Genomic DNA, 25,430 nt, shown 5'->3' on the forward strand with positions numbered 1-25,430 from the left:
TTGGCTGGGCCATTCTACAGCTTGATTTTCTTTCTCTGAAGGAATTTAAGAGTTTCCTTGGCTGTGTTTAGGATTATTGACTTGTTGAAATGTTCACCCTGGTTTCATCTTCATCATCCTGCTAATGTAGACGTTGGACTGAAGCAGCTGAAATTAATTTACAATGCTGAAGGGCAGAGGGAAAATTCATGTGTTTAATACTTTATTCCTGCGTTATTTCATTTCATTACAGATAATTTAATTTGTAAGCTAATTCCATTTGTTTTCTTTGCATTTATAATTTCTTTAGTTGTTACCAACATCTGGTGAAATTTTTAAGTCAACAGCACCGTTAGAAATATGTTTTCTGAGAAAAATGGTGACGTGTTCAATACTTATATTGCCTGCTGTAAACATGAAAAATAGCATTTTTACTCCCTATTTGTGATCAATTAACTTTACTCAAAAGTTTAACATTTATTTAAAATGATTAAAAGTTCTTTGATTACTTTTTTGATGGTTAAAATCTAGAGGTTTGAAGGACAGTGGCTAAATAAAACATTTAATGTGACATTTTGTGAGTATTCTGGTGCTCCACAATGCTCATTAAATAAACTATTTTAATATTTAAATGATTTGAAATAAATTTTGTTCTAAATATTCCCAATTTAAACTATAGTTACTGTACACTGAATTAAATGTAATGGGTGTTAAAACGAAATAAATAAATCATGGTTAAATGGTATAACAGAAGTTTCTACTCAGATAAAAGTAAACGGGACACATTCTGATGTATAATATAATTAAAGCTGTGTTTTGATCCTTAAGCATAGCCTTTAAATCTTTAAAGAATTAAGCATCACAATTACACATTTTACAAATAAAACATTTTATGTCAATTGCAACACATTAAATAAAAGAAACAATGTACAGTGCCTAAGGATGCTTACTGTAGTTCCAGAAAGCGTTATGTTTTATTTAACTGAACGCAATTATGGCTCTTGGCTAAAGATTCGTTTTCAAGCTGCCCTGAGCAATTCATTGACTTGTGAAACCAAATTACTTGTGGTGTGGGCATAAAATATTCTTCTAGTATTAGGACACATTGTTCTCCAGCCAGAACCGGATCTCATCCTTATTCCTTTCCACCCATTCGATATTGTTCTTCACAGTCTCCAGTGCCTGCTTTCTGGGCATCTCACCTGCTCCTGCATTCGGGTGCAGGGCAAAAAAGTGCTCCATCTAAAACAAAGAGATCAACTGATGAGATATTTTGACTCATTGCATAGTTGGGTGGTCAAAAATTAAGGACATTTAAAGTGAAGTACCTTCCACAGTTGAAGATTAGAGCTGTATGTAGTCGTGATTCTGGCTGGCAGGCGGCCCAAGTTTCTGTCATTGATAGTGAATCTAACAAACAGCAGAGAACAGAGATCTTTATTATACTCAATCAAAGTTACAAATCATGTCACTCGTATAGTTTTGAATGGGGAAAATTGTAATGGTCAATTTGGCGAATGGAGCCCCGCTTTTAAGTAAAGGAGCCAATCATCAATCGCTATAGACCGATGATGCTCCAGGAAGCCTCTGGAATCAGCAAATGCAGATGGGCTGGTCTGTGTATTTTAGAAACTGCTGATCTACTGGGATTTTCATGCACAACCATCTCTAGGGTTTAAAGAGAATGGTTCAAAAAAGAGAAAATATCCAGTAAGCAGCAGTTCTGTGGGCGCAAATGCCTTATTGATGCCAGAGGACAGAGGAGAATGGCCAGACTGGTTCGAGCTGATAGAAAGGCAACAGTAACTCAAATAACCACTCGTTACAACCGAGGTCTGCAGAAGAGCATCTCTGAATGCACACAACACATCGAAACTTGAGGCGGAAGATCTACAGCAGCAGAAGACCACACTGGGTGCCACTCCTGTCAGCTAAGAACAAGAAACTGAGGCTACAATTCACACAACCTCACCAAAATTGCACAATAGAAGATTGGAAAAAAGTTTCCTGGTCTGATGAGTCTCAATTTCTGCTGCAACATTCTGATGGTAGGGTCAGAATTTGGCGTCAACAACATGAAAGCATGGATCCATCCTGCCTTGTATTGAAGGTTCAGGGTGGTGGTGTAATGGTGTGGGAGGGGGATTTTTTAGCACACTTTGGGCCCATTAGTACCAATTGAGGTACGTGTCAATGCCACAGCCTACCTGAGTATTGTTGCTGACTTCCAGCAGGATAACACGCCATAAAGCGTGAATCATCTCAGACTGGTTTCTTGAACATGACAGTAAGTTCACTGTAATCAAATGGTCTCCACTGTCACCAGAACTCAATCCAATAGAGCACCTTCGAGATGTGGTGGAATGGGATTTGCAGCAAGTGCATGATACTATTAAGTCAATATGGAGCAAAATCTCTGAGGAATATTTTCTGTACCTTGTTGAATCTATGCCACGAAGGATTAAGGCAGTTCTGAAGGCAACCTGGTACTAGTAAGGTGTACCTAATAAAGTGGCCGGTGAGTGTATATCCACGTAAAGCTTGAAACATGTATTACATGACAGCAACTACACGAACGCCCACAAACTTGTAAACAAAGAGGTCGCTGCCATTTTGGCAGGTGATTTAACATCAAGACCAAATTGGGATTTACTTCAGTAGACCAAGACGATCGGAAGAAGCATTCAGGAGATGATAATCTATAAAACGGCCATAAATAATATTGGTGTCGTGATTTCGTTTCCTTCGATTGTGTTAATGCGTTACTTTGGGCAACCTGAAAAAAATGCCAATTTTGTTCGATTGATAGGTTTAGAAACTAAACATAAGACATAAAAGACAGTTGATTGTTTAACGTTATTGGTGATTCCAAATATGAAATTTAATTGTAAGCTTGGCAAACAATTTAGGAGAATTTGATGTTCCCCATTCAAACAAAATGCTCAAGCATGCCCATGAGGGGTTTCAAAAATGGCAGCCAACCAAAATGACTTGCTTAAAAGGGGCTTTGACTCAACACGAGTGCTGTTTTTACTTTGATTTCAGTGGTTAGATGAACTAACCTGTTCACCAGGTAATCCCAGTTGAGCGTCATCCAGTCCCAGGCCATAATTTTACCATCAGAGCTTCGTGACACATATTGCACTAAAGTAAAAACATCTTGACTCCTTATGATGCTTTCGTTTTTAGTTGATTCGAGCAACCTGTTAGAAAACAAACATTTTTACATATTTTTTAATTTATATCAATTAGTTTTAAAACTCTAGATAAAATGTTGTGGAGCTCAGAGAACAGTACAAAACAAAAAAAACAGACTCCTTTAACACGGATCAGATATGGCTGCGGCTGGAAGTTAACAAGAATTATTTATGTTATTTCTTAAATTTCCCATTTATTGTATTTTATTTACGTCTACCCCTACCCAAACCCTAAATCCAACCATCACAGTAATGTAAAAACAGTAGTTGTACAGAATATTATTTATGTTATTTATTAAATTGCATTTTATTAACACCTACCCCCAACCCAACCGTCACAGTACTGTAAAAATATAAATATTTGTTATACAGTGTCACAAAAATGATGCTATATAGATGTGCGTATCCGCAGCTGTATCCTGTCTAGGCTTTACCCTTTAACACTGCTCAAGTATAAGTTTACCTATGAAGCAGCTTGATATTTTTGACTGAAGCCAGACCGTAGAGCAGCTTATCTTTCTCCTGGGCAAGAGTGGCAGACAGATACTTCTGGAACATGATTTCCCAGCTCTCCTCTGTTCCTGAGTTCATCATGCCGTACCGATACACCAGCAGACGCAAGTTCACAGGCACACTGCTGCTCCCCAATCAGAGAAAAACAATATTTAATACGCTCTCTAGACATATTATGAGGCTTTATGTACAAACATGTTTACCCAATTGTTCCTTTAATCCACTTATTGAAAATATCAGAGGCTTGGTCGAGAGCTTCCTGGTCACCCATTTGACATGCGATGCCCAAAACGATCTCTCTCAGCAGTCTTAGAAAAAAAAAGATGAAGAAATTTAGTTTGTTGAGCTCATTATTACAAGCTTAGTCATTTACTATAATGCTAATTCATGTTAAAAACATACTCTCAAGGTGCTAATTCTACTAGCAACATGCTATTTTTGCTTAACAGTAATTTATTTAAGAAACATGTTCATTCATGCTAGCAACATGCTAAATTGTAACCTATGCTAACAAAATGCTAATTCATGTTAGACATCACAATCATTTCAAATGGTTTTTACAACAAATACCAAAAACATTGCAAACCATCAAAATTTAAACAATCCTTCATTTTCCTTCGGCTTAGTCACTTTATTCAACAGGGGTTGCCACAGTGGAATGAACCGCCAACTTATCCAGAATATGTTTCACACAGTGGATACAATGCTGACCATTTAGTTTCTTCAATTAGTTTCCCACACCCGGAAGAAACCCACACCAAAACGAGGAAAACATACAAACTCTACACAGAAATGCCAACTGGCCCAGCCGGGACTTCAACCAGCGACCTTCTTGCAGTGAGGCAACAGTGCTAACCACTGAGCCACCGTCCAGCCCCCAAAATGTAACCAATAAAACTAGATAAGAAATTAAAAACATATTTTTATGTAGAAAGCAAAACTCTAGATGACATTATAAGTGAACCTCAGAGAACTTGGTCCCTTGTTCACTATAACAAGCAAAGTATAACAAAGTGCAACATTTAACCAATAAAACCAGTACATTTCAATAGTTCCTGCAGTTCCTTTTTGGACATATTCCATTGGGATTTATTGATTTAAACATGACACCATTAGAATGTAACAAATTACCAGCAGAGACCTACAGAGACCCATTATAGTTTCTATGGTAACACTTTACAAAAATAGTACATGAATAATGATGTATTAGTATGTAAACTAAACATTACTTTATTATAAGTTATGTGCATGTGCAAATCAAGAACTAACTTTAACTACAACACGAGTCACGTGAGTTCATGTGTGATTAACGGCTACCTTAATTACTTGTTAGTACATGTTGTTAATTAATATATTATTTACCATTTAAGTTTAAGCTAAATGTATTAACATGAACTCAAGAGCTGTTAATGTTTAATTATGTCATGACTTTACTTGGAGGGGCACATCACCGTTAACTCATCTCTACTCATGAACAGTTTAAACTGTTCATGTTGATGTTGCCAGCACCCTTTTCTATTGTTATTCAGTGTAAACACACTTGACAGATGTGCATAAGGAGCTCATGAGTAGTTAAGAATGGGTTAATGATGATGTGCCCCTCCAAGTAAAGTTATCAATAGTTCATGATGGTTAAATTAAGCATAAACTAATGTGATAATTAATACATTAATTAACAAACAATCATTTACTAACAATTAATTAAGGGAGTCGTTATTCACACAAGAACTCTTGTGACTCATATTGTAGTTAAAGTTAGTTCATGATTAGCGTATGCATTAACTCATCATTAGTCCATATTAAAGTAATGTTTAGTTTACATATTAACACATCATTATTCAGTATTGCAAAAGTATTACATTGCTTTGTAAACAGTTATTATTACCATTTGTTGAGTTTCCCCATACAGTTTGATAGAGCGCTTAGATCTGGAAACCGATTTCTGTGATGTCACAATTAACAAGTGGTAATTTACATTACAACATTAAAGCCATCACAAATTCTATGATTGTTTCTATTGTATTTTTTTTCAGCAGGAGAAACATGCTAACAACATGTAAATTCTTGGTGGAAACATATAACATTCTTATTCATGTTACATATTACATATAATGCCTAATCCCTATTGTCCCTTATAATATATTATGTAAAATAAAGCAGTATGTGAGTCAAGTGGTACATCCAAAGTTCATTGTATTTGAATAACAGTAAGCAAGAAGTAACAGGTACATCTAGCTTATTGCTTTTTTAAATACAATGAATTTTGATCCATATAGTAGTACCCTACTACTTCTACTGAGATTCTGAACATCAAAGATTATCATTAAAACTTTACTCACACTGTAAAGACAAAAATCATGACAACAAATGTTTTATGTTACTTTAACTTATTTTAATAAGTTAATAAGTTAAAGGCTGCTGCTAGATTAATTTGTAATAGCAGAAAACATGACCACATTACCCCTTTTCATTGGCTGCCCATCCAATTCAGATTTGATTTAAAGTGCTTTTACTGGTATATAAATCCCTTCATAATCTAGCCCCAACCTATCTCTCAGAGCTGTTCCTTTTCTACACTCTCTTAGATCTAAGATCTCTTAGATCAAGTGATCAAAATCTTCTTTTAGTTCCTCAGTCCAGACTGAAACATAGAGGGGACAGAGCTTTCTCTGTGGCAGGTCTGTGGTTATGGAACACTTTGCTCATTGACATTAGAATGGCTCCATCTCTATCTATTTGTAAATCAGTCCTTAGAACTTACCTGTTCATCTTGGCATTTTAATATTATTATAATCTTAACTATAACTATAGTCTTTTCTATTGCTTCATATTTAAATGTATTCAATCGTTTCTCTTAGTTTATTTTTATATTTTTATAATCTGTCTCTATACTCTGTCTTATGTACAGCACTTTGGTCAGTCTTTTGGCTGTTTTTAAATGTGCTTTATAAATAAATGAACTTGAAATTGTTAATCAAGTTTTAACATTCTTAACATTTTTAGTGATTTGTGATTTGACTGATGGCAGTTGAGAAAACTAGAAAAATCAATCCGATTTAACTAAAGAATTTGAGACATGCATTAAATCAGGGGTCACCAACCTTTCTGAAACTAAGAGCTACTTTTTGGATACCGATTAATGTGAAGGGCTACCAGTTTGATACACACTTCTCAAATAACAAATATGCTCAGTTTACTTTTAATTATATGTTATTGTTTATAATTAATGATATTCAAATATGTGAAGACACTGATCATGTTAATGACTTCTCATAATAGTTGTCAACAATGATTTAACAAGGTATGAAACAGATAAATATCAATATGCAACATTTCATTTATCTGAAATAGTTTTTAAAGTTTTTTTGTACATAGTAAAACTTAATGTCATTTTCAGTTTTACACCAATGCAAGTGTGATTTAAAAAGAATAGCTACAAAAAATATTAGATGGTGCTATGGTGAGCTATTTTTAGAACAGGCCCGCGGGCAACTCATGTGATCCTCACGGGCACCATGTTGGTGACCCCTGCATGAAATTAACCAAAACCCAAGGCCACCAAATGTATGCAAAATACTAAGACATTCGTTTTTTGTTTTGTTTTTCAATAATACCATGAATTGCATATTAAATTAGAAATTAAAAAAACTAAATACAAAATTCAAAGTGACAGAAATTTTCACTTGAAGTCTCAGACATATGTAATGTAATGTAATGTGTATTTATATGGCACATTTATTGTGTATTGGCCATATACCCAAAGCGCTTCACAATCATGATGGGGGGGCTCCACACCACCACCAGTGTGCAGCATCCACTTGGATAATGTGACGGCAGCCACAGGATGACAGCGCCAATGCACTCACCACACACCAGCTATAGGTGCACTCTCAGAAAAAATGGTACAATGTTGTACCAAAGAAGGTACAGACCCTTGTCACTGGGACAGTACCTTTTTATGGAACAGAATTGTACCTTAAGACAAAGAAACACATTTTTACCATTGCAGTTTGTACCTTTAAGGACATGATTTGTACCATGGGAAACTAAAATGTACCATTAGTTTTTAAAACCTGCATCCAATATTGTAACTTCATCAAAGGTACAAATCTGATCCATGAAGGTACCACTATGGTGACAAGAAACTTTGTACCTTAACAGTGTCAAATGAGTTCCTTCCAGAACTATTTAAAGGCATTTTGCTATATCCAAAATGTATCAATTTATTTTCAGTAAATATGAAACATTAACTATATATATATATATATATATATATATATATATATATATATATATATATATATATATATATATATATATATGTGTGTGTGTGTGTGTGTGTGTGTGTGTGTGTGTAAATGCCCCTTTTCCATTTACAATAAAGAATAAAAATTACTTCAACATAAATCAAAAGATCTATTTTTTGCTAAACATTTACACTTTTCCCTAAAAATGTTACAGAAACACATTCTCCCATGTAAAATAGACAACATTTTCTATATGTCTATAACAATAGACTCTCCAATTTTCACACAATACCTTTGTAATCACTTAAAAGTTCATTTTAAAATAGAAATAGAATTATGCAAAAGTATTGTAACGAGATATGCACAATGTTTGATTTGTTTTTCAATACTAAAATGCCTGCATGAACACTTTACATATGCAGGACTTCTGCCAGCTCACGTGCGTAGTAGAAAGCAAACACCAAAAGGTGCGGATATCATAAAGGAAAATGTATTTATCAGAAAATGCTTATCAAATGTTTATTAAAAAATGCCTTAAATAATTAGTTTACAATACCTATAGCTGTATTGCACATTGCTTTTAAATGATGATTCATGTTATAATATGGAAATTATTCATAAAATCCCTTTCCTGTAATATTTATTTTCATAGATATTGAAATAAAGGAGTTGTCCAACACTTACGTACCTTTTTTATGAGAACAACTGTGTATCTTCATTTTAATTGTATCATAAAAGGTACAGAACAGTATCATATGAGGCCTTTTCTGTACCATATAAGGTACAACTTTTACAAAGTTACAAAACTGTTCCTTAAGGAACATTAATTGTACCACCGTGTACCTTTTTTCTGAGAATGTGGAGAGGAGAGACAGTGATAGAGCCAATACAGTGGATGGGGATGATTGGGAGGCCATGATGGTTATGGGCCGAGAGGGAATTTGGCCCGGACACTGGGGTTACACCCCTACTCTTTTCGAGAAGTGCCATGGGATTTTTAATGACCACAGAGGGACAGAACCTCGGTTAAACGTCTCATCCAAAAGACACCAGTGCATATGTAATAAAACAAAAATAATTTTTTTTTCTGACAAAATATTCTCACCGCTGTGTTTGGTTCCCCTCATCATTCCAGCCGAGCTCTCTGGATATCGTCTGCACGTGACCCCTGAACAATTTCTAAACAGATATGATGTGAAACAGAAAACGTGAAAAATAATAGACATGAAAAATGTACATCTTGTGAATGTTTATCCAAAAAATATCAGCTACAAATCTCACACTGGGAACAAGGCCACATTTCACATGATTTTTCATAAAAAGACAGGTCTTCTGCTCTGAAAGTTATAGTAAAGACTGTGGAGCCCAACCTGAAATAAGGGGTACAGCACTGTATCATCAGCCAACATTTCTCTCACGTAGGAGATAGAAGCAGAAACTCGATCCCACACAATATACTCGGTTTCGTTGGCCAGATATCTTGTTAAATTGAAGGCATTCCCATAATCAACCATATCTGCCCTGTTAATGCAAAACAAAAGGCGCCAATTTAAGCATTACTTCATCATCCTCACTTTCTGACCTCCACTACTTTAACCATAAAAAGCTGTGCTATGTAAACTCAGTTCACATTCAATCTTTCGCCTGTCATTAAGTTGATATTAAAAACACAAGCTCAACGAGGTTGGAAAATGTTTGCACTCACCGTCCTAATGCGAATATATCATCAATGTAGCTGCTTCTGTCAGTTGCGTCGTACACCTAAGAAAATAACATTCATTCAATCATTTTCTTTTCAGCTTAGTACCTTTATTAATCAGGGGTCGCCACAGAGGAATGACGCGACAGGAAAATATCAATAATTTATTATAATATTTTAGTCCACATCACTCTGGTGCATGATTCTGATTGGTCAGTAATGCTGCATGTCAGTGTGCTGGTATGAATAATCATATTGCTTGTATGTTTATAGCATAAGTTAGTACATTTCTAGCATGAATTAGCTTGTTGATAGCATTTTTATAGCAAGTTTAATAAGTTTCTAGCAGAAAATAACACATTCATAGTATATTTTAATAGATGGCTATCATGGTTTAGGGGAGAGCGGGGCACAAAGTAACACACTTTGGTTTTGGCCAAATAATGAACAAAGTCATGGGGTTAGACAAACCATTTGTTTTTTACCAACAACACACAAGCCTCTCCTACAAATGAGCTCTGGTTGTATGATCGCCGGACCTATGGTTTCTGTGCAGTATGGCCAAAAGTGCCAGGAGTATAAATGTTACTATTTACCCCACCTGCGGGGCAAGTTGTAACAAACAGAGGGTTAGTTGTAACACATGCTTATAAAGTCAGATTTCACACAATTCAATAAAATTCAGCTTATTTTAAATAGTAGCTATAGTTCCTCAGTACTTTACTCAATTTATTTTTTATTCTACACAGCACAGTATGTTTATTTATTTAATTTATCTATTGGATAAACACATTTGGATTTATTTTGATTATTATCCATTATTATACAATGCATTTATTTGCATTATTAGCAGTAAAATATTTTTTGTCTATTTCAAAAAAATTATTTAAAAAACATTTTATTTAATAAGTTTTTAACATTACACTCAACATTCAAAAATTATTTTGTTAGTTTAGTTGGTGTCCAACAGTGTGTGGCTTATTTGTAGCACCCTGTTACAACTAACCCCGCTGTGTCGTGTTTTCTTCAAAACTGGTTAGCAGTCACTGTGTGTGTTTTACATCTTTCAAAATAGTTCCATATTTTAGCCTAGATGACAGTAATCACAACAATATGAGATTTTACTTACTTACTTTTACAGATTTCTTAAAAAAAAAAAATTGACTACAATAAAAAAAAAAAACTTTTATGCTGCAAAATTGGTTTCTCCTGTGTTTCTCATCCAAATTTCGGTGACCTATTTCAATAGTTGGCAGGAAGACAACTGCTAACACTGTGGTGAAAACCTTGGAAGCATGCCATGGTCAACCCTGAGAAATACCTTAAAACTCTGTGTTACTTTGTGCCCCGCACTCCCCTATAGCAGGGGTGCCCAAACTTTTTCAGCAGATGAAAGAAACAAGTAAACCAAATGTGCTAGGGCCGCTTAGGGCCGAATTAGGGGCCCCCGACCAATGCCAAGAAGCCTATATTAATCATTAGCTCTTTTATAAATTTGTGTTGTAAAATCTGTCTATAATCATTAAGATTTTAACGTTATTAGCCTACTTTTTTTCAAAAGTGGAACATTAAAATCTAATCACAAATATTGCTTAGGGCCCACAAACCACAAAGTCCAGCCCTGGCCAGCATGCAGTTGCTAGATTGTTAAACATTTAGCTGCCTTGAACTGGCATATTGCTAGCATGTTTTTACCAAGTTTAACATTGCATTGACATAACTGAATTATGAAGTCATGTTTCAAGCATCGGTATGCACACTGCATGTTGCATATTACTAGCATAGCTTAACACTATGCAAGCATGAAGTAGCATAACTTCTAGCACTTTTTAGCACTTGCCAACATAATTGATACCTGATGATCCATAAGAAGTTGTTCGGCAATATCGCTCCACATTTGGTCATGATGATTGACTCTGTAGAAGCCCATGTGGTCTTTGTTGACTTTGATAAGACCATTGGTAGCATGTGAGTATCCACTAATGACTGCCTCTAATTAAACACAGACCAAAGAAATTACACAACAGAATACCTCAATTATTAACAGTGTGTATACTGTATTGGTTATCTAAGCTTTTTTACCTGTTTGTCCTTTTTCGAATATAAAAGAGTTGTTTTTGGAGTCAAGTGCTTTCCATTTCACAGGAATAGTCCATTTATACCTGTGGGACAAGAGATAAATGATCAGACTGAACTTATAACTTTAATTGGAAAGTCATAGGTGAATTCAGATTAGTATCTGGGTTTAAGGTGGGTCATAAGTCAGTTCTGATAACACTTTGTAGAGTTTTTAATACAATGTTGGATTCAGTTTTAGTTTGTACTATATCTCCATTATCAAAACAAGTCACAGTAATTATTTTGCACATTGCACTAAAAATGGCATTTGCTGCTTGTTCAAACTACTTAAATAAAAATAACTGAAACAACATAATTCTTACATTTTTGGCTTACAATTATTTGTAAAAACTAATAGGAACTTAATTACTTCATGTAGTCCCAACATAAATCGATTGTGTGGAACCAAGAATTTTTTACTGTGTTGTTCCTGTGTGGTTAATGGTGATATGACTGGATTTGCTGTACTGGATTCCATTAACATTTTATTTTTCGCGAGAGGGATGTGAGATTATCAGGCTCACCCCAGTGGAGTGGTGGGCTGACTGGGGTCAGCATTAGGGTCCAGGAGAAACCTGGTCTGTGTGAGTTTAGCTTCAGTGTCTGTGTTGGTCAGACTGAGCACTGGATAACCCATCTGCTTGGTCCATGTGTCCATAATGTCTGCCACAGGTAAGCCACTCTCCTAAATTATGACCCAAGAGAAAATTACAATGTTTAAATGTTATTGAAAAAAAGTGTTTATTTGGTCAAGTCTGCATCGATTTGATACAACAAAGTAATATTCTGAGTATTATAATATTAGTATATTATTTATAATATTAATTGTAATATTATACTGTAATATATGAATAGTATTACCATGCAGAGTAAGTGCTTTCCATTTCTAATGAGTCATTAAAATAAATTAAAAATGAAATTTTCAACAGTCTTGATTTACTCCAGTTTTCAGTGTCAATAAGGATTTTCTTTTTTTGTGGAAGCCATGATACAGTTGAAAGATTGCAAAGTAAATTAAACAAAAGTGTTATGATTAACAGTTATATAATAATTATAATTACATACATACATATATATATATATATATATATATATATATATATATATATATATATATATATATACCATTATAAGTACTTCATTTCACATTTTTTCCAAAATAGATAATAATAATAATCATTATTAATAATTTAGGGCTCTATTTTGACAATCCATGCGCAAAGTGCAAAGCGCAGGGCGCAAAAGCATTAAGGGCATGTCGGAATCTACTTTTGCTATTTCAAGGAAGGAAAAATCTGCTTTGCGACGCGGCACATGGTCTAAAAGGGTTGAGCTTATTTTCTTAATGAGTTATAGATGTGTTTTGAGAATAAACTTATATAAACTTAATAGACGTAATAAACTTACGTCTCATCTCTCATTCCCTCTAAGAGTCAGTTGCTTTGCGCCATAGTGCATTTGCTATTTACATGACGGACTTTGTAAGTAGAAAAACTGAACACTTCAATAGAGAGAATAAGAGATGAGCCTCCTCATTGTGTACTTTCGCTTTCACTCTCGTGGATAAGGAAACTTCTTGTATGCACAGACATCCATTAGCCTATAAATAATTAATTTCGTTTGTTAAGAGCAAAGATTTGTTTTAAAACTATTTCTAAATTCCGTTCTAATTTCCAGCAAACGAACAAATGAACAATAATAACGAAGTGTGTTCAAAAAACCGAGTACTGAAATACACATGCTATACCCCATATGGTCTAAAACCTGACAGGTGGACAAATCTAAGCTTGTTTTTAATGAAAACATTTACATTTACATTTACATTTAGTCATTTAGCAGACGCTTTTATCCAAAGCGACTTACAAATGAGGACAAGGAAGCAATTTACACAACTATAAGAGCAGCAGTGAGCAAGTGCTATAGACAAGTTTCAGGTGTGTAAAGTCTAAGAAGCAAAGCATTAGTAATTTTTTTTTTTTTTTTTTTTTTTTTTTTTTGAGAGAGAGAGAGAGAGGGGGGGGGGCACAGTTAGTGGTATAGCCAGAGAGGCAGTTGCAGATTAGGAAGGAAAGTGGAGACTAAACAGTTGCGTTTTTAGTCGTTTCTTGAAGACAGCAAGTGACTCTGCTGTTCTGATGTAGTTAGGGAGCTCATTCCACCAACTGGGCAGATTGAATGTGAGAGTTCGGGAAAGTGATTTCTTCCCTCTTTGGGATGGAACAACGAGGCAACGTTTATTCACAGAACTCAAGTTTCTGGAGGGCACATATATCTGCAGAAGTGAGAGCAGATACGAAGGATCACAGCTAGAGGTCACTTTGTAAGCAAACATCAGAGCTTTGAATTTGATGCGGGCAGCAACTGGCAGCCAGTGCAAACGGGTGAGTAGCGGAGTGACATGTGCTCTTTTGGGTTCATCAAAGACCACTCGTGCTAGCAGAGAGTTGCAATAGTCCAGTTTGGAGAGGACAAGAGCTTGAACAATGAGTTGAGCTGTATGTTCAGATAGGAAGGGTCGGACCTTTCTGATGTTGTAGAGTGCGAATCTGCAAGATCGAGCAGTTCTAGAAATGTGGTCAGAGAAGTTCAGTTGGTCATCAATCCTTACTACAAGGCTTTTTACCATTTTGGATGCAGTGATGGTTGCTCCATCCATCTGGATTGAAAAGTTATGGTGTGGAGTCGGGTTGGCAGAAACTTCAAGCATTTCCGTTTTCGTGAGGTTAAGCTGGAGATGATGATCTTTCATCCAGTGTGAAATGTCTGACAGGCAGGCTGAAATGCGAGCTGGAACCGAGGGATCATCAGGGTGAAAAGAGAGGTATAGCTGGGTGTCATCAGCATAGCAGTGGTAGGAAAAACCATGTTTCTGGATGACTGTTCCTAAAGATGCCGTGTAGATGGAGAAGAGAAGTGGCCCAAGAACAGAGCCCTGAGGTACCCCAGTGTTTAGATGCTGTAGGTTGGACACCTCTCCCCTCCACGACACCCTGAATGACCTGTCCGAGAGGTAGGAACTGAACCATTGAATAACAGTGCCTGCGACGCCCAGTGACTCAAGCGTAGATAGCAGGATCTGGTGGTTTACAGTGTCAAAAGCAGCTGATAAATCCAGCAAGATGAGGACAGATGATTTAGAGTCTGCTTTAGCCAGTCTGAGATCCTCCACGACCGAGAGCAGGGCAGTCTCAGTTGAGTGGCCTTTTTTTTAAAGCCAGATTGCTTGTTGTCCATGAGGTTGTTTTGAGTAAGAAAGTCTAGGACTTGATTGAACACTACTTTCTCCAAAATCTTGGCCATGAATGGAAGCAGGGATACCGGTCGGTAGTTTTCAAGTAGCGTTTGATCCAGGTTGGGTTTCTTTAGCAAACAGATATAAATATGGATATAATAAATAATACTGCTAAATATGATAACATTATACAAAAGCAAATTGTTATGAATAAACTAAAAAAGCCCCCTGAGATGAAGAAGGCATAAAAGTATGGTTTTTATATGTATGTAGACTAGAAAATAATATATTTTGTAATATTTTAATCCTTTATATTTATATCCTATATATATACACACACACATATATATATATATATATATATATATATATATATATATATATATATATATATATATATATATATATCCTTATTATATCCTATATATCCTTAATATTTTAATTATTTTTCATATGTAAATATTAAGCAATGTGTAAGCTAGGCGCACAACTAACGCGCTCTGCGCTGGACAATAGGCCAGCTTTGTTCTGGTCTGTTGAACAGTCTATTATAGTTTCTCAAAATAGCAATGCATTAGCAGTGCGCCTCAACACGCCTCCTTTTTTAGATCAGAATGCCTCTGGGCGCACATATGGGCGCAAATGCATTTGCTATTTAAACAATTATAGGATTATAGTTATAGGTTATATATATGAAAATATTTTCTAATAATTGATCCTATTAATCTAAAACAAAACCAAATATTAATAGATAAAGACTCAGTACAAACAGTAGAAACAGTAGAAACAGTAAAATGGCATTGTAAGACCAATTAAAATTGATTTACATCAGCCAAGGCTTTCCAGAAGTCTGAAGTCTTTGCATTCTGGAAGAGGTAGGTCTTCAGATATCTCTGTGGTAAAACAGAAGTGAGTTAAAAATACAGAGCCACTGGAAAAAGTAGGTTAAAAAGTGAGACGCCTTACTCGACAACCATCCCTAAATGTGTCTCGGCCAAGTAAGTCCTCCAGCATTCGCAAAATAGAAGCTCCCTAAAACAAAATAAGATCAGAGCAACTATTCAAAGCAAATACATTTGATAGATCAACACCAACCACCACTAACTTTACCTTACCTTGTTATATGAGATGGCATCAAACACAGATGTGATCTCAGCAGGGCTCGACACATCCACAATAATAGGATGCGAGGAGAGAAGAGCATCATCGACCATGACAGGATATACATCGTTGATTAGCATGACATCACGCTGAAAAACAATGACAATTGACAATGACATCCTGATTTAATGGGCACCTATTTTACTAATTTTTCAAAGTTTAAGAGAACTTTTGTGTCTCCAGAATGTATCTGTAAAGTTTCAGCTGAAAAAAACCCATCAGATTATTTATTATACGTCATAAATGGAACGTCCACAAACCGGGATTGAAGCGTCTTCTTTTATAATTATACTGACACGTGGCTGTGCTGATAAAGTAAAGACGGTAAAATCGCTGTAATTCATTACAAACATGCACTGATTTTAAAAGTTTTTCACTCTAGGCAAGCTGCTTAAATAGTTTCCGCCATAATTTTAGCTAAATTACAGAGCTCTTTATTTAAATTCAGTTACAATTTGAGAGCTGTTAATTATTAACAATTCTGCATAGAGAGCTACAAAGAAGTCTCCATTAACCCTTGACTGTTTTAAGCAACACAGGCTCATTGTGAAAACGTTTCTGGAGACAGCGAATTACGTAGGCGAAGGTACGTATGGCTGCATTTTATTTCTTGAAACTAACGCTACGGGGCGGTGTGACGCTGTTCCTTTTCGCGCTTACCAGTTGACCGCTTACCTCCGTAAGGATGGCATTCCGGCTGCAACCGGTTTGTTTCATTAGTGCGCCACGTCCATCGGCGGATTTGAGATGCAGAGAGGAGTTGACCACAAAGACGGGTGTCCAGTGAAAAGTTTCAGTTCCAGTGTTCGCTCAGTCAGTCAGAAAGTCTGTCAAAAAGTGAGTCCACAGCGGCCTCTGGTGGGTTTACGCGAGAACAGCAGGCGCAAATGGCACTCGCGAGGGAAATTTGAGGTCTCAAAAAGCGTACACAGCGACCTCTGGCGGATTTGCTATAACAAAAACTGCAGAAAAACGTGCCGCCGGGACGTATTTCGCGGTCTCCAGAAACGTCTGTGGAGGTACGTTTTCAGAATGAGCCCACAACCTGAGAGCTTTACTGAACACAACACCGTTCTGTTAAATTGTATTATTGAATAATAGAGCTCTCTAATTGAAACTGTTACTCAAAAACTTTAATTATTAAAGAGATAGTTTGCACAAAAATTTTAATTCAATATGTTGAAGAAAGCTGGAAACATGCAATTACTGATGTCCGTATTTGGTTTTCCTACTATGTAAGTAGGAAAGTATAAAGAAATTCATAAAGAATTGAAACCACTTGAGAGAGAATAAATAGTGAGTAAATTTTCAGTTTTGAATGAACTATCCTTTTAATAGCTATACTTAAATTCTAGATCTGTCAAATTGTTAACGGTTAACGGAGACATTTGTTTGACTTGTTAAAATTCATTTGTAGATCTTGGTATTTGGAATTGTCACTTGTATGAACTGAATTAGAGAGCTAGTAATTGAATTACAGAGCTTTCTAAAGGTAATTGTTAGTTGGTTTAGAGAACTTTCCAATTGGCAAATTTTTTTGTAGCTGTCAAATTTATTTCCTACTAATAATAAAAATGCAATTATGATGAATAACACCATGAACAGATACAGATGTGATGAACATCAGATAAACATGTGATTTGTTCCAAACTGTTTAACCAACATTATGTGTATCTGTTGTGTGCTTTTGACAAACATGAATAAAAGCTCAAATTAAAGGGATAGTTCACTCAAAATTGAAAATGTTTTACTCAATCTTGACTAGTTCTAAACTAGCTTGAGTTTTTTGTACACTTAAACAAGCATATATTTGTGGAAAATGTTGGAAACTGGTAACCAGTGACTTTCATAGAAGGATGAAGAAATACAATGGTTACCGCTTTGTGTTTACAGAAATAAGAAGTCAACGGTGATTAAATGATGACACAATTTAAATTTTAGGGGGAACATTCCTATTAATACTCATGCAATGTGTCACATGAAAGTTTCTTTGCTTGCACTTTGTGTTTGTTCATTCAGAAATTTTCAGAGAGTTCAAAGTGCAAATTTTGATACACTTTCACATGTTGTTATCTGAGGCACAAACTGTAAAAGCTGCACCATTTCTGGAAATGGGGGGAGCAGCATTTAAAGAGACACACAAAACAGTGTGTTTGCGCTCCTGCCTGAAAAGGGAATATACAGCACAGTAAATGACCACTGAGGGATTTTGAGCCAAAACTTCACTGCACATTCTGACAACACTTGTGACTTATAAAACATTATATGGACCCTTTACTTGAAAACCCTGGGTCATCCTAAACTAGTCGTAAACAGTATCCTGTGTTATCTTGCTTCACGTTTCACACCGTTTACAATTTACCTGGGGTTAAAAATTAATCCTGGGTATGTATATACACTGATGTTTTACACCCTGGGTCAACATCCTTATTCACATATTTGCAATGTCATCAACTTGACGAAAGCAAAAGCGTGCTAATTTAGACGCACAGTTAGCACTTTTAACTTGCTTCATGCTGAGGTTAAAAGCTGCACTTAGTTCGATGATAACATGAGCTTAATATTGCTTATTTTAAGGATATTTTTGAATAATTCAGACACGTGCTCACCATTCCCCAGTCATCCTCGGCTTCTTCCACTCCAACATACTCAAAAAAGCTGGCAAAGCCCTCGTTCAGCCACAGGTCATCCCACCAGTCCATAGTTACAATATTTCCAAACCACTGCAGATCAAAACACAGAAATAAGAGCTTCTTAAACAATAGACTGCACAATCCTCATGCTTATTCAGTCTTATTTTATTCCTTTAACAATACCTTTAATAAAAGGGCTTATATTCAGTTAACAACATTTTAACACACATAATTAGCAATGGTTTCATGAATTCAATACTATTCACTTAAAACTGGCAGCATCAGCCATCAGACTTTGCTTTGAGCACATTTCTTTACAAGGAAATACATGACTACATCCAAGCATCTATAAAAGTAAATTCTACACTTCTATTATTCGATCATAACATAAACATTTTAGTTCTGATTGCTTTTTTGGATTCCAGCAACCTTGGACCTGGCCATAAAATGATAATCTTATCAGCATGCAATGTGACAGCTGTTATTATCCCAAAACATCCCTGCATTGGAAGCTTCAGAAAGAGTGTAATATGTAACCGTGTGATAGCAATCTTTATGGTAATCATATTGTTCTCTGACGGTATTGTTACTGTAAATTCAGCCTGTTTGATTGAAAACGCAGTTACAGGAAACAGTCAAATGAGATGCAAGCTCAGGACAGGGTGTTCTGCCAAAGCCTTTTTTAAGACGTGTGACTGGGTAAATATATGCGATTGTCCTCTGTCATTCTGCACAGCATCCTGGAAAATTCATCTGTAGTGTGCTTTTAAAAGGGTAGTTCATTCAAAAATGAAAACTGTAAATCATTTAGTGATCTTGGTGGTGTTCCAATACTGTATGCTTTTTTCATTTCACAAAGACATTAATTTTTAAAGATGTTCTGGGGTGCGTTTCCCAAACAACAACCTAACTCGTGGCTGAACTATCATAGTATGATGCATCATTTGGGAAAACAACGATATTGTGACAAGTGTTTCTCAAAATCCGGAGTTTCTCTGTCGCAGATCCATTATTTGATCCATGTTAGTTATAACGTAAAACACCCATGATGCTCTAAATAGGGTGGTAACAACTTCTTTAGAGAAAAACCCCATAATTTCTTTGTGCAAATTATATTGTTTTATACGCATTTGAAAAAAAAAGTCCAATATTAGTTTTGGTAAAAACATGCACTCGTTTTCCATATTAATTGAAATATATGTAAATGGCACATAAAGGGCCAATGTTTCCTTTACAAATATTATTGAGAACATTATATATTCTATTCTAAATGAACATAAAATCACTTACAGAAGCTAACACGGTTTCTAATATCATATATAGATCATATAAATAAATAAATAAAATAATGAAGCTGTTTATTAAGAAATGAAATTTTATATTTATTATTTATTAGGAAATGAAAAAAATCCTAAATATAATTATTATACCTACTTATAATAATAATATTAATAATTGTAATAATATGAATGATTATGATGATGATGATTATTATTATTAATATTATTATTATTAAGTAGGATATTGTTTATTTATTTATTTATTTTTTTAAGTCTACTTTTACAATTTGACACATGCAAACCACTGCAGAAAGGGTCTAACCAGCAGGCCTATGTCATATAGCCTACAGTACAGATACTTAATAAGTAACCTACTATAAATTTAAATGATTAGCGCATGCTATGTGTTTTGTTTTCACAAGCTTTGGAGACGTAACGTAAATTCCGCATTTAAATAATGTCACCTATAGCTTTCGTCATGAGCCATGGCTGCGTTCAAAATGACATCAATGTTTTCAAAGTGCACTGCGAAGGGAGCGCAATTGTAAATATAAAGATTGCTTTAAAAGCAAATTACACCTCAGAGAGATGACCTTGATGATTAAAAAAAATAAAATCTTTCCAAGTTTAAATGTTAGAATGTTCTAACCGAATCGGGCATGGGGGGATAACTGGGAATAAAACACAGTCAGGAACTATGTTTCTAACTACAGCTCCAGAGATGTAGTTGCAAGCATAGAAGTTTGCGATGCAGTTTGCAAAGGTTCATTGGAACAACGGATTTGGGAAATGCCAAATCAATGGACTTGTAACAACACAATTTGCGACCTTAGTTGGCCGTTTTCAGAAACGCACCCCAAGTTGTGCTTGTCAATATACTGGCATTGTACAGTGATTAGCATCAAGCTTTTAAAAAAAACAACATGCAAAAGTATCAATTAATGGTCCTACATGATGGAAGGGCTGAGGGCGTATACAATAAAGTAAAAAAATCATAAAATATATCTTACTTCAATGGATTAATAACTATCTAAACAGCGCACTGGTGTCCTATTTCTGAGGGACCAGTGGTGAAGCGTTTCTCGTATGTGCAGCCGGACAAACAGACAAACTGTCAAGGTCAAGATATTTTCCATTCTGTGCTAAATTCAAATCTGCTTTACCGTGATGGCTCAATGCTCTGCTAGAGAAAGATGTGTGTGTTTTCATATACATTTTAAGACGTTTTAAAGACTCTTTCCATACATTTTAAGACCTTATAGCCACTTTTCAACCAGAAACACTGGTGACATTTTAACTTACAGTGTACAGTATTAATGTAAGAAACTAATCCAAAACTAAAACTTCATTCATGTACTGAATAAAAATCTATTAAATCTAATCTAAATCTAATTCAGCAGGTTGGCGCCTATAGAACTGCAGAAATAATGTTGTTGCCTTGGGTACTGCAGTAAACAAAGCAGCATGATGTCAAATCTAGTAGGATTTCATTGATTTCATAAAATACACAGCATCCTGATATTTGAAGATTTAATTCAGGCAAACTTTAGCATCCAACAATACATTGCATGATCAAAAATGATATAAAATTGAATACCTCTCAAAATAGCATTTAAGATTTTTTAATACTTTTTAAGGGCCTTAAATTTCTCTACATTGATTTATCAACTTTGAATACTTTTTAAGACCCCGCGGACACCTTGTATCTATTATATCTAGCAAAACATAACATTTATGGTTTGTAAAACATGCACCAATGTCTATAAAAATGTAAATAATAATTATTCTTAAACATAATCGAATGATGTGTTTTATTAACGTCTGACATTTCATGTATTTTAGGAGAGAATGATGAATTGCCATGTTATAAATTCAGCAGCTCTAATTTCTCCACGGCAGCGCAGAAAAACATGGTGCCACCCATCATAGGTAGGTTAAATAACATGATCAGTATTAAGTTGCATGTTTAAATAGTACATGTTTTTACACCTATTTGAGAGTCAGAATGTGAGATATTTAACAATATAATTATTACATTTTTCAATATTTGCTAAAAATGAAAAAAAAAAGTACATATGCATTAAATCAGGGCTGTGAAAACTTTAAAGTGATGTGTTATAAATAATGATCATATTAAATAAACTCATGCAGGAAGTGTAAATTATGTAACTTAAGGGTTAAAAGTGGCTAGCTCATCTCAAAGGTATCACACAACAAACATGTTGCCTTCAGTTCAAGACAATTATCAGATTTCAGTTTTTGCTCTTTCTATTGTAATGAACCTACAAAAAACATATCGTTCCCCAAAACAAAAAACAAAATGGGAGGAAAACAGGGACCATAAGGGAACTTTGTGTGTTTGCTGAGGTGTTCTGTGTGTCACTCTCTCGATGCTATTAGCTTTATAATATTCAGAATGATGCTGTATCTTTATCATCATATTGTCCTTGGCCTGGCTTCAGAAAGACAAATAAGATTAAGTTGTGTGTCTTGCCTTGTACCATCCAACTTATATAATCGAGCGTAAGCAAAAAAAAAAAAAAAAGATTAGAACCACACTAGGGAGAGTAAATCTTTTTCAGTAAATTTTTCTCTATAAACAATATCATAGCTGCAGTCTGAATAGAGCAAACTCCTAGCAACTTGATGCTACCATGATCGTAGCATCACAACTTTTTATTTCAAACCAGTTTCCACCAGAGCAGATATGTGAAAAGTTTAGTAACCTGATGGACAAGCTCATGTGCAATGACACTGGCCACTCGCTGTTTGTTGACCGAGGATGACTCCTTCTCATCGAACAGCAGGTTGGTTTCTCTGTAAGTGATCAGGCCCCAGTTCTCCATTGCTCCTGTCCCAAAGTCTGGGATTGCTATCTTATCTGCAGCAGAGACAAAATGTATCCTATGTTCCTTTGTGACATTGATCATTGCAGAGAGAGACATGATACGAATCAGCTGATAAGATAATACGTGATATGAATCAGTGCAGTTTGGATGGGATCGTTTCAAGGGTCAGTGAATGACAAATGAGAAGTTTTTAATCTTGCCTAGACTTAAATCTATGATCTCTTTGTGTAGTTTTGCTTGCATATGATTTAAAAAAAACTTTCATTACATTCAGGAATAGCTTAAAAGTAATGACTGAAATTAAGATGATTGATTGGTAGATTGATTGATTGATTGATTGATTGATTGATTGATTGATTGATTGATTGATTGATTGATTGATTGATTGATTGATAAAAAAACTTTATTTTTAATATTATTTTTTTTTAAACACTATAAAATGCTGGGTTGTCATTCAATATTGGCAAATCCAATGTTGGGTTAATTATTTAAGTTAAATGTAAATGACACCTTTTAACCTAATAGCAGGCCAAAAGGGGGCACTGCCCCCTCAAAATGAATTTGTACCCCCTCAGTTTTCATAAAGGATTAGTTCACTCAAACTGAAAATTCTTTCTGTCATTAATTGCTAACACTCCTGTCATTCCAACCTTCAGAACACACATTTAGATATTTCATAATATGAAAAAGCAATTAAATTATAAAAGTTGTGAAATTAATAGATAAATAAATAATAGAAAGCAATAGCCCAGAGATCTGGTCCCTGCGTCAGGTCAGGGTGCACCGTATAGCCTTTAAAACACGCACGCGACGGTGGAGGCGCACTCTAAACTCAAATGAGAGAAAACTGGACTAGTGGATGACATGAAGGCAAGCAGCCTAATTCACTACATGTTTTGGTAACTAATTCTTTAAAAACAACTCTCTTGAGCTCTTAAGGGGAAAAAATGCTAAAGAAATTTGATGTTAAATTAATTTTAGCAGAGATGCAACTGCCTGTCATTTTTTACATTAGATTTTCAGTTAGGGATTAATATTTGAGTAGCCTAATAAAAATGTTTAGTTGGACACTGCACATTCCTACAGTAGTCTAGATTATAGTTAATATTATAATTTAATAAATTCATAATAATTCATATTATTAAAAGCTATTAAATGGACAAAACGGAGAACCCTTTTGAATGTTTGCTTTTATTTTCAAATTGCTAAAGCACACTTTTACAGTTGTAAAAAGAAACATCACATTATGCAGCAGCAGTCTCAAGTTAGGACACTTAAAAAATGCCTTTTGAGTTTGAAGATGATCAGCCTGCGAAGTAAAGTTTACAGTGTTATAAATGAAATATATAGTGCGTGAGTAAGTGGATTTGCAGCGGATCAACTTCTCACATGCTCTGCAGGTAGGCTGAATGATAATCTTTGAAAAAATATGCAATTTAGGCTTTACTGCTATTTGCTTATGCAAACACCAGGAAATATACTGTAGGTCTATTTTAATGACTAAAATACAGTTAGCATATCAATTTTATTATGACTAAGCTCAAGTCCTAAAAATGAAAATGTAACCTGAAAACAAGTTATTAAAATAGGCTAAATAAATAAATAAAATATTTATTATAAGACATTAGATTGTAACATAACTTTTTCCTAACACTGATAGGCCATTGGTTGGGTAAGGAAGTTGTGCAATGACTCGGTTATGCTATATTTATTTACCGGTTATACGAATAGTCTAACCGTAGGTTAGCTTGCATGTGTAGGCATAGATTGACATAGATTGACATCTTTACCTAAAACTTTAAACATTATGTTATTTAAAATAAAACAGAAAGAAATAAGGAGAATAAATTTAAACCACTCATTTGGTGCTGAAGTCATGATCCATCTGCGTTTATGTAAACGGTATCATTGCTAAAATCAGTAGTAGCAAAACTGTGCATAGTATTATTACTATAAAAAGTATATTACAATTAAGTCAGTAATCTAGGCAGTAATGCAAAGTAATTATAAATAGGTGAATAAATAGCCTAAATGAAAGGAACAAGAGGGACCAAAATCAGTCACCATGTCTAGTGCCCCTCTATGGGATTAAAATGTCCCCTCAGTTATGACAACCTGGTGCCGGGCCTGCCCAATAGTTATGGAAGATAATTCCAGCCGATTTTAAATAAATCAAATAAACATTGAAAATTAAAATGAAAACCGGATTAACAATTTCATTATAAAACACTGTTCACAACATATCTCCCTAAATGGAAAATAAAATGAAATTATTTAATTTTCATTTTCACTGTGACAACACATCGTCCCCGTCAAATCGATAAATATAATGAAGTTGCCGATTTAACATTTCATTTTTACTGCATTTCCGCGTCATATTAAAATGAAAAGCCAAACTAAAAAATAAATTGAAATTAAATAATTTCAGATATATACCAGACAATTTTTGCGAACAATGTTTTATAAAGAAATTGTTAATCTGGTTTTCATTTTAATTACCAATGTAAATTTGATTTATTTAA

At 34.9% G+C, this 25,430-nt stretch overlaps 1 protein-coding gene across 1 annotated transcript in view; it reads right to left on the minus strand.

The window, feature by feature from the left end:
- Positions 1 to 851: 851 nt before the first annotated feature.
- The window catches only part of enpep (glutamyl aminopeptidase), a 38,159-nt gene continuing 13,580 nt past the window's right edge, over positions 852 to 25,430 (minus strand). The window contains exons 5-20 of the mRNA XM_056471061.1: positions 22,786 to 22,940; positions 18,756 to 18,869; positions 16,101 to 16,235; positions 15,952 to 16,017; positions 15,813 to 15,878; positions 12,278 to 12,438; positions 11,718 to 11,797; positions 11,491 to 11,627; positions 9,642 to 9,697; positions 9,307 to 9,457; positions 9,042 to 9,115; positions 3,893 to 3,997; positions 3,640 to 3,813; positions 3,042 to 3,182; positions 1,308 to 1,389; positions 852 to 1,221 (exon numbers count right to left, since the gene is read on the minus strand). Coding sequence (XP_056327036.1) covers positions 1,075 to 1,221; positions 1,308 to 1,389; positions 3,042 to 3,182; positions 3,640 to 3,813; positions 3,893 to 3,997; positions 9,042 to 9,115; positions 9,307 to 9,457; positions 9,642 to 9,697; positions 11,491 to 11,627; positions 11,718 to 11,797; positions 12,278 to 12,438; positions 15,813 to 15,878; positions 15,952 to 16,017; positions 16,101 to 16,235; positions 18,756 to 18,869; positions 22,786 to 22,940 — 1,844 coding nt within the window. The 3' untranslated portion in view covers positions 852 to 1,074. The remainder of the gene's footprint in view (positions 1,222 to 1,307; positions 1,390 to 3,041; positions 3,183 to 3,639; positions 3,814 to 3,892; positions 3,998 to 9,041; positions 9,116 to 9,306; positions 9,458 to 9,641; positions 9,698 to 11,490; positions 11,628 to 11,717; positions 11,798 to 12,277; positions 12,439 to 15,812; positions 15,879 to 15,951; positions 16,018 to 16,100; positions 16,236 to 18,755; positions 18,870 to 22,785; positions 22,941 to 25,430) is intronic.

This window comes from Danio aesculapii, chromosome 13 (genome assembly GCF_903798145.1).
Source record: "Danio aesculapii chromosome 13, fDanAes4.1, whole genome shotgun sequence".
Classification (NCBI taxonomy): Eukaryota; Metazoa; Chordata; class Actinopteri; order Cypriniformes; family Danionidae; genus Danio; species Danio aesculapii.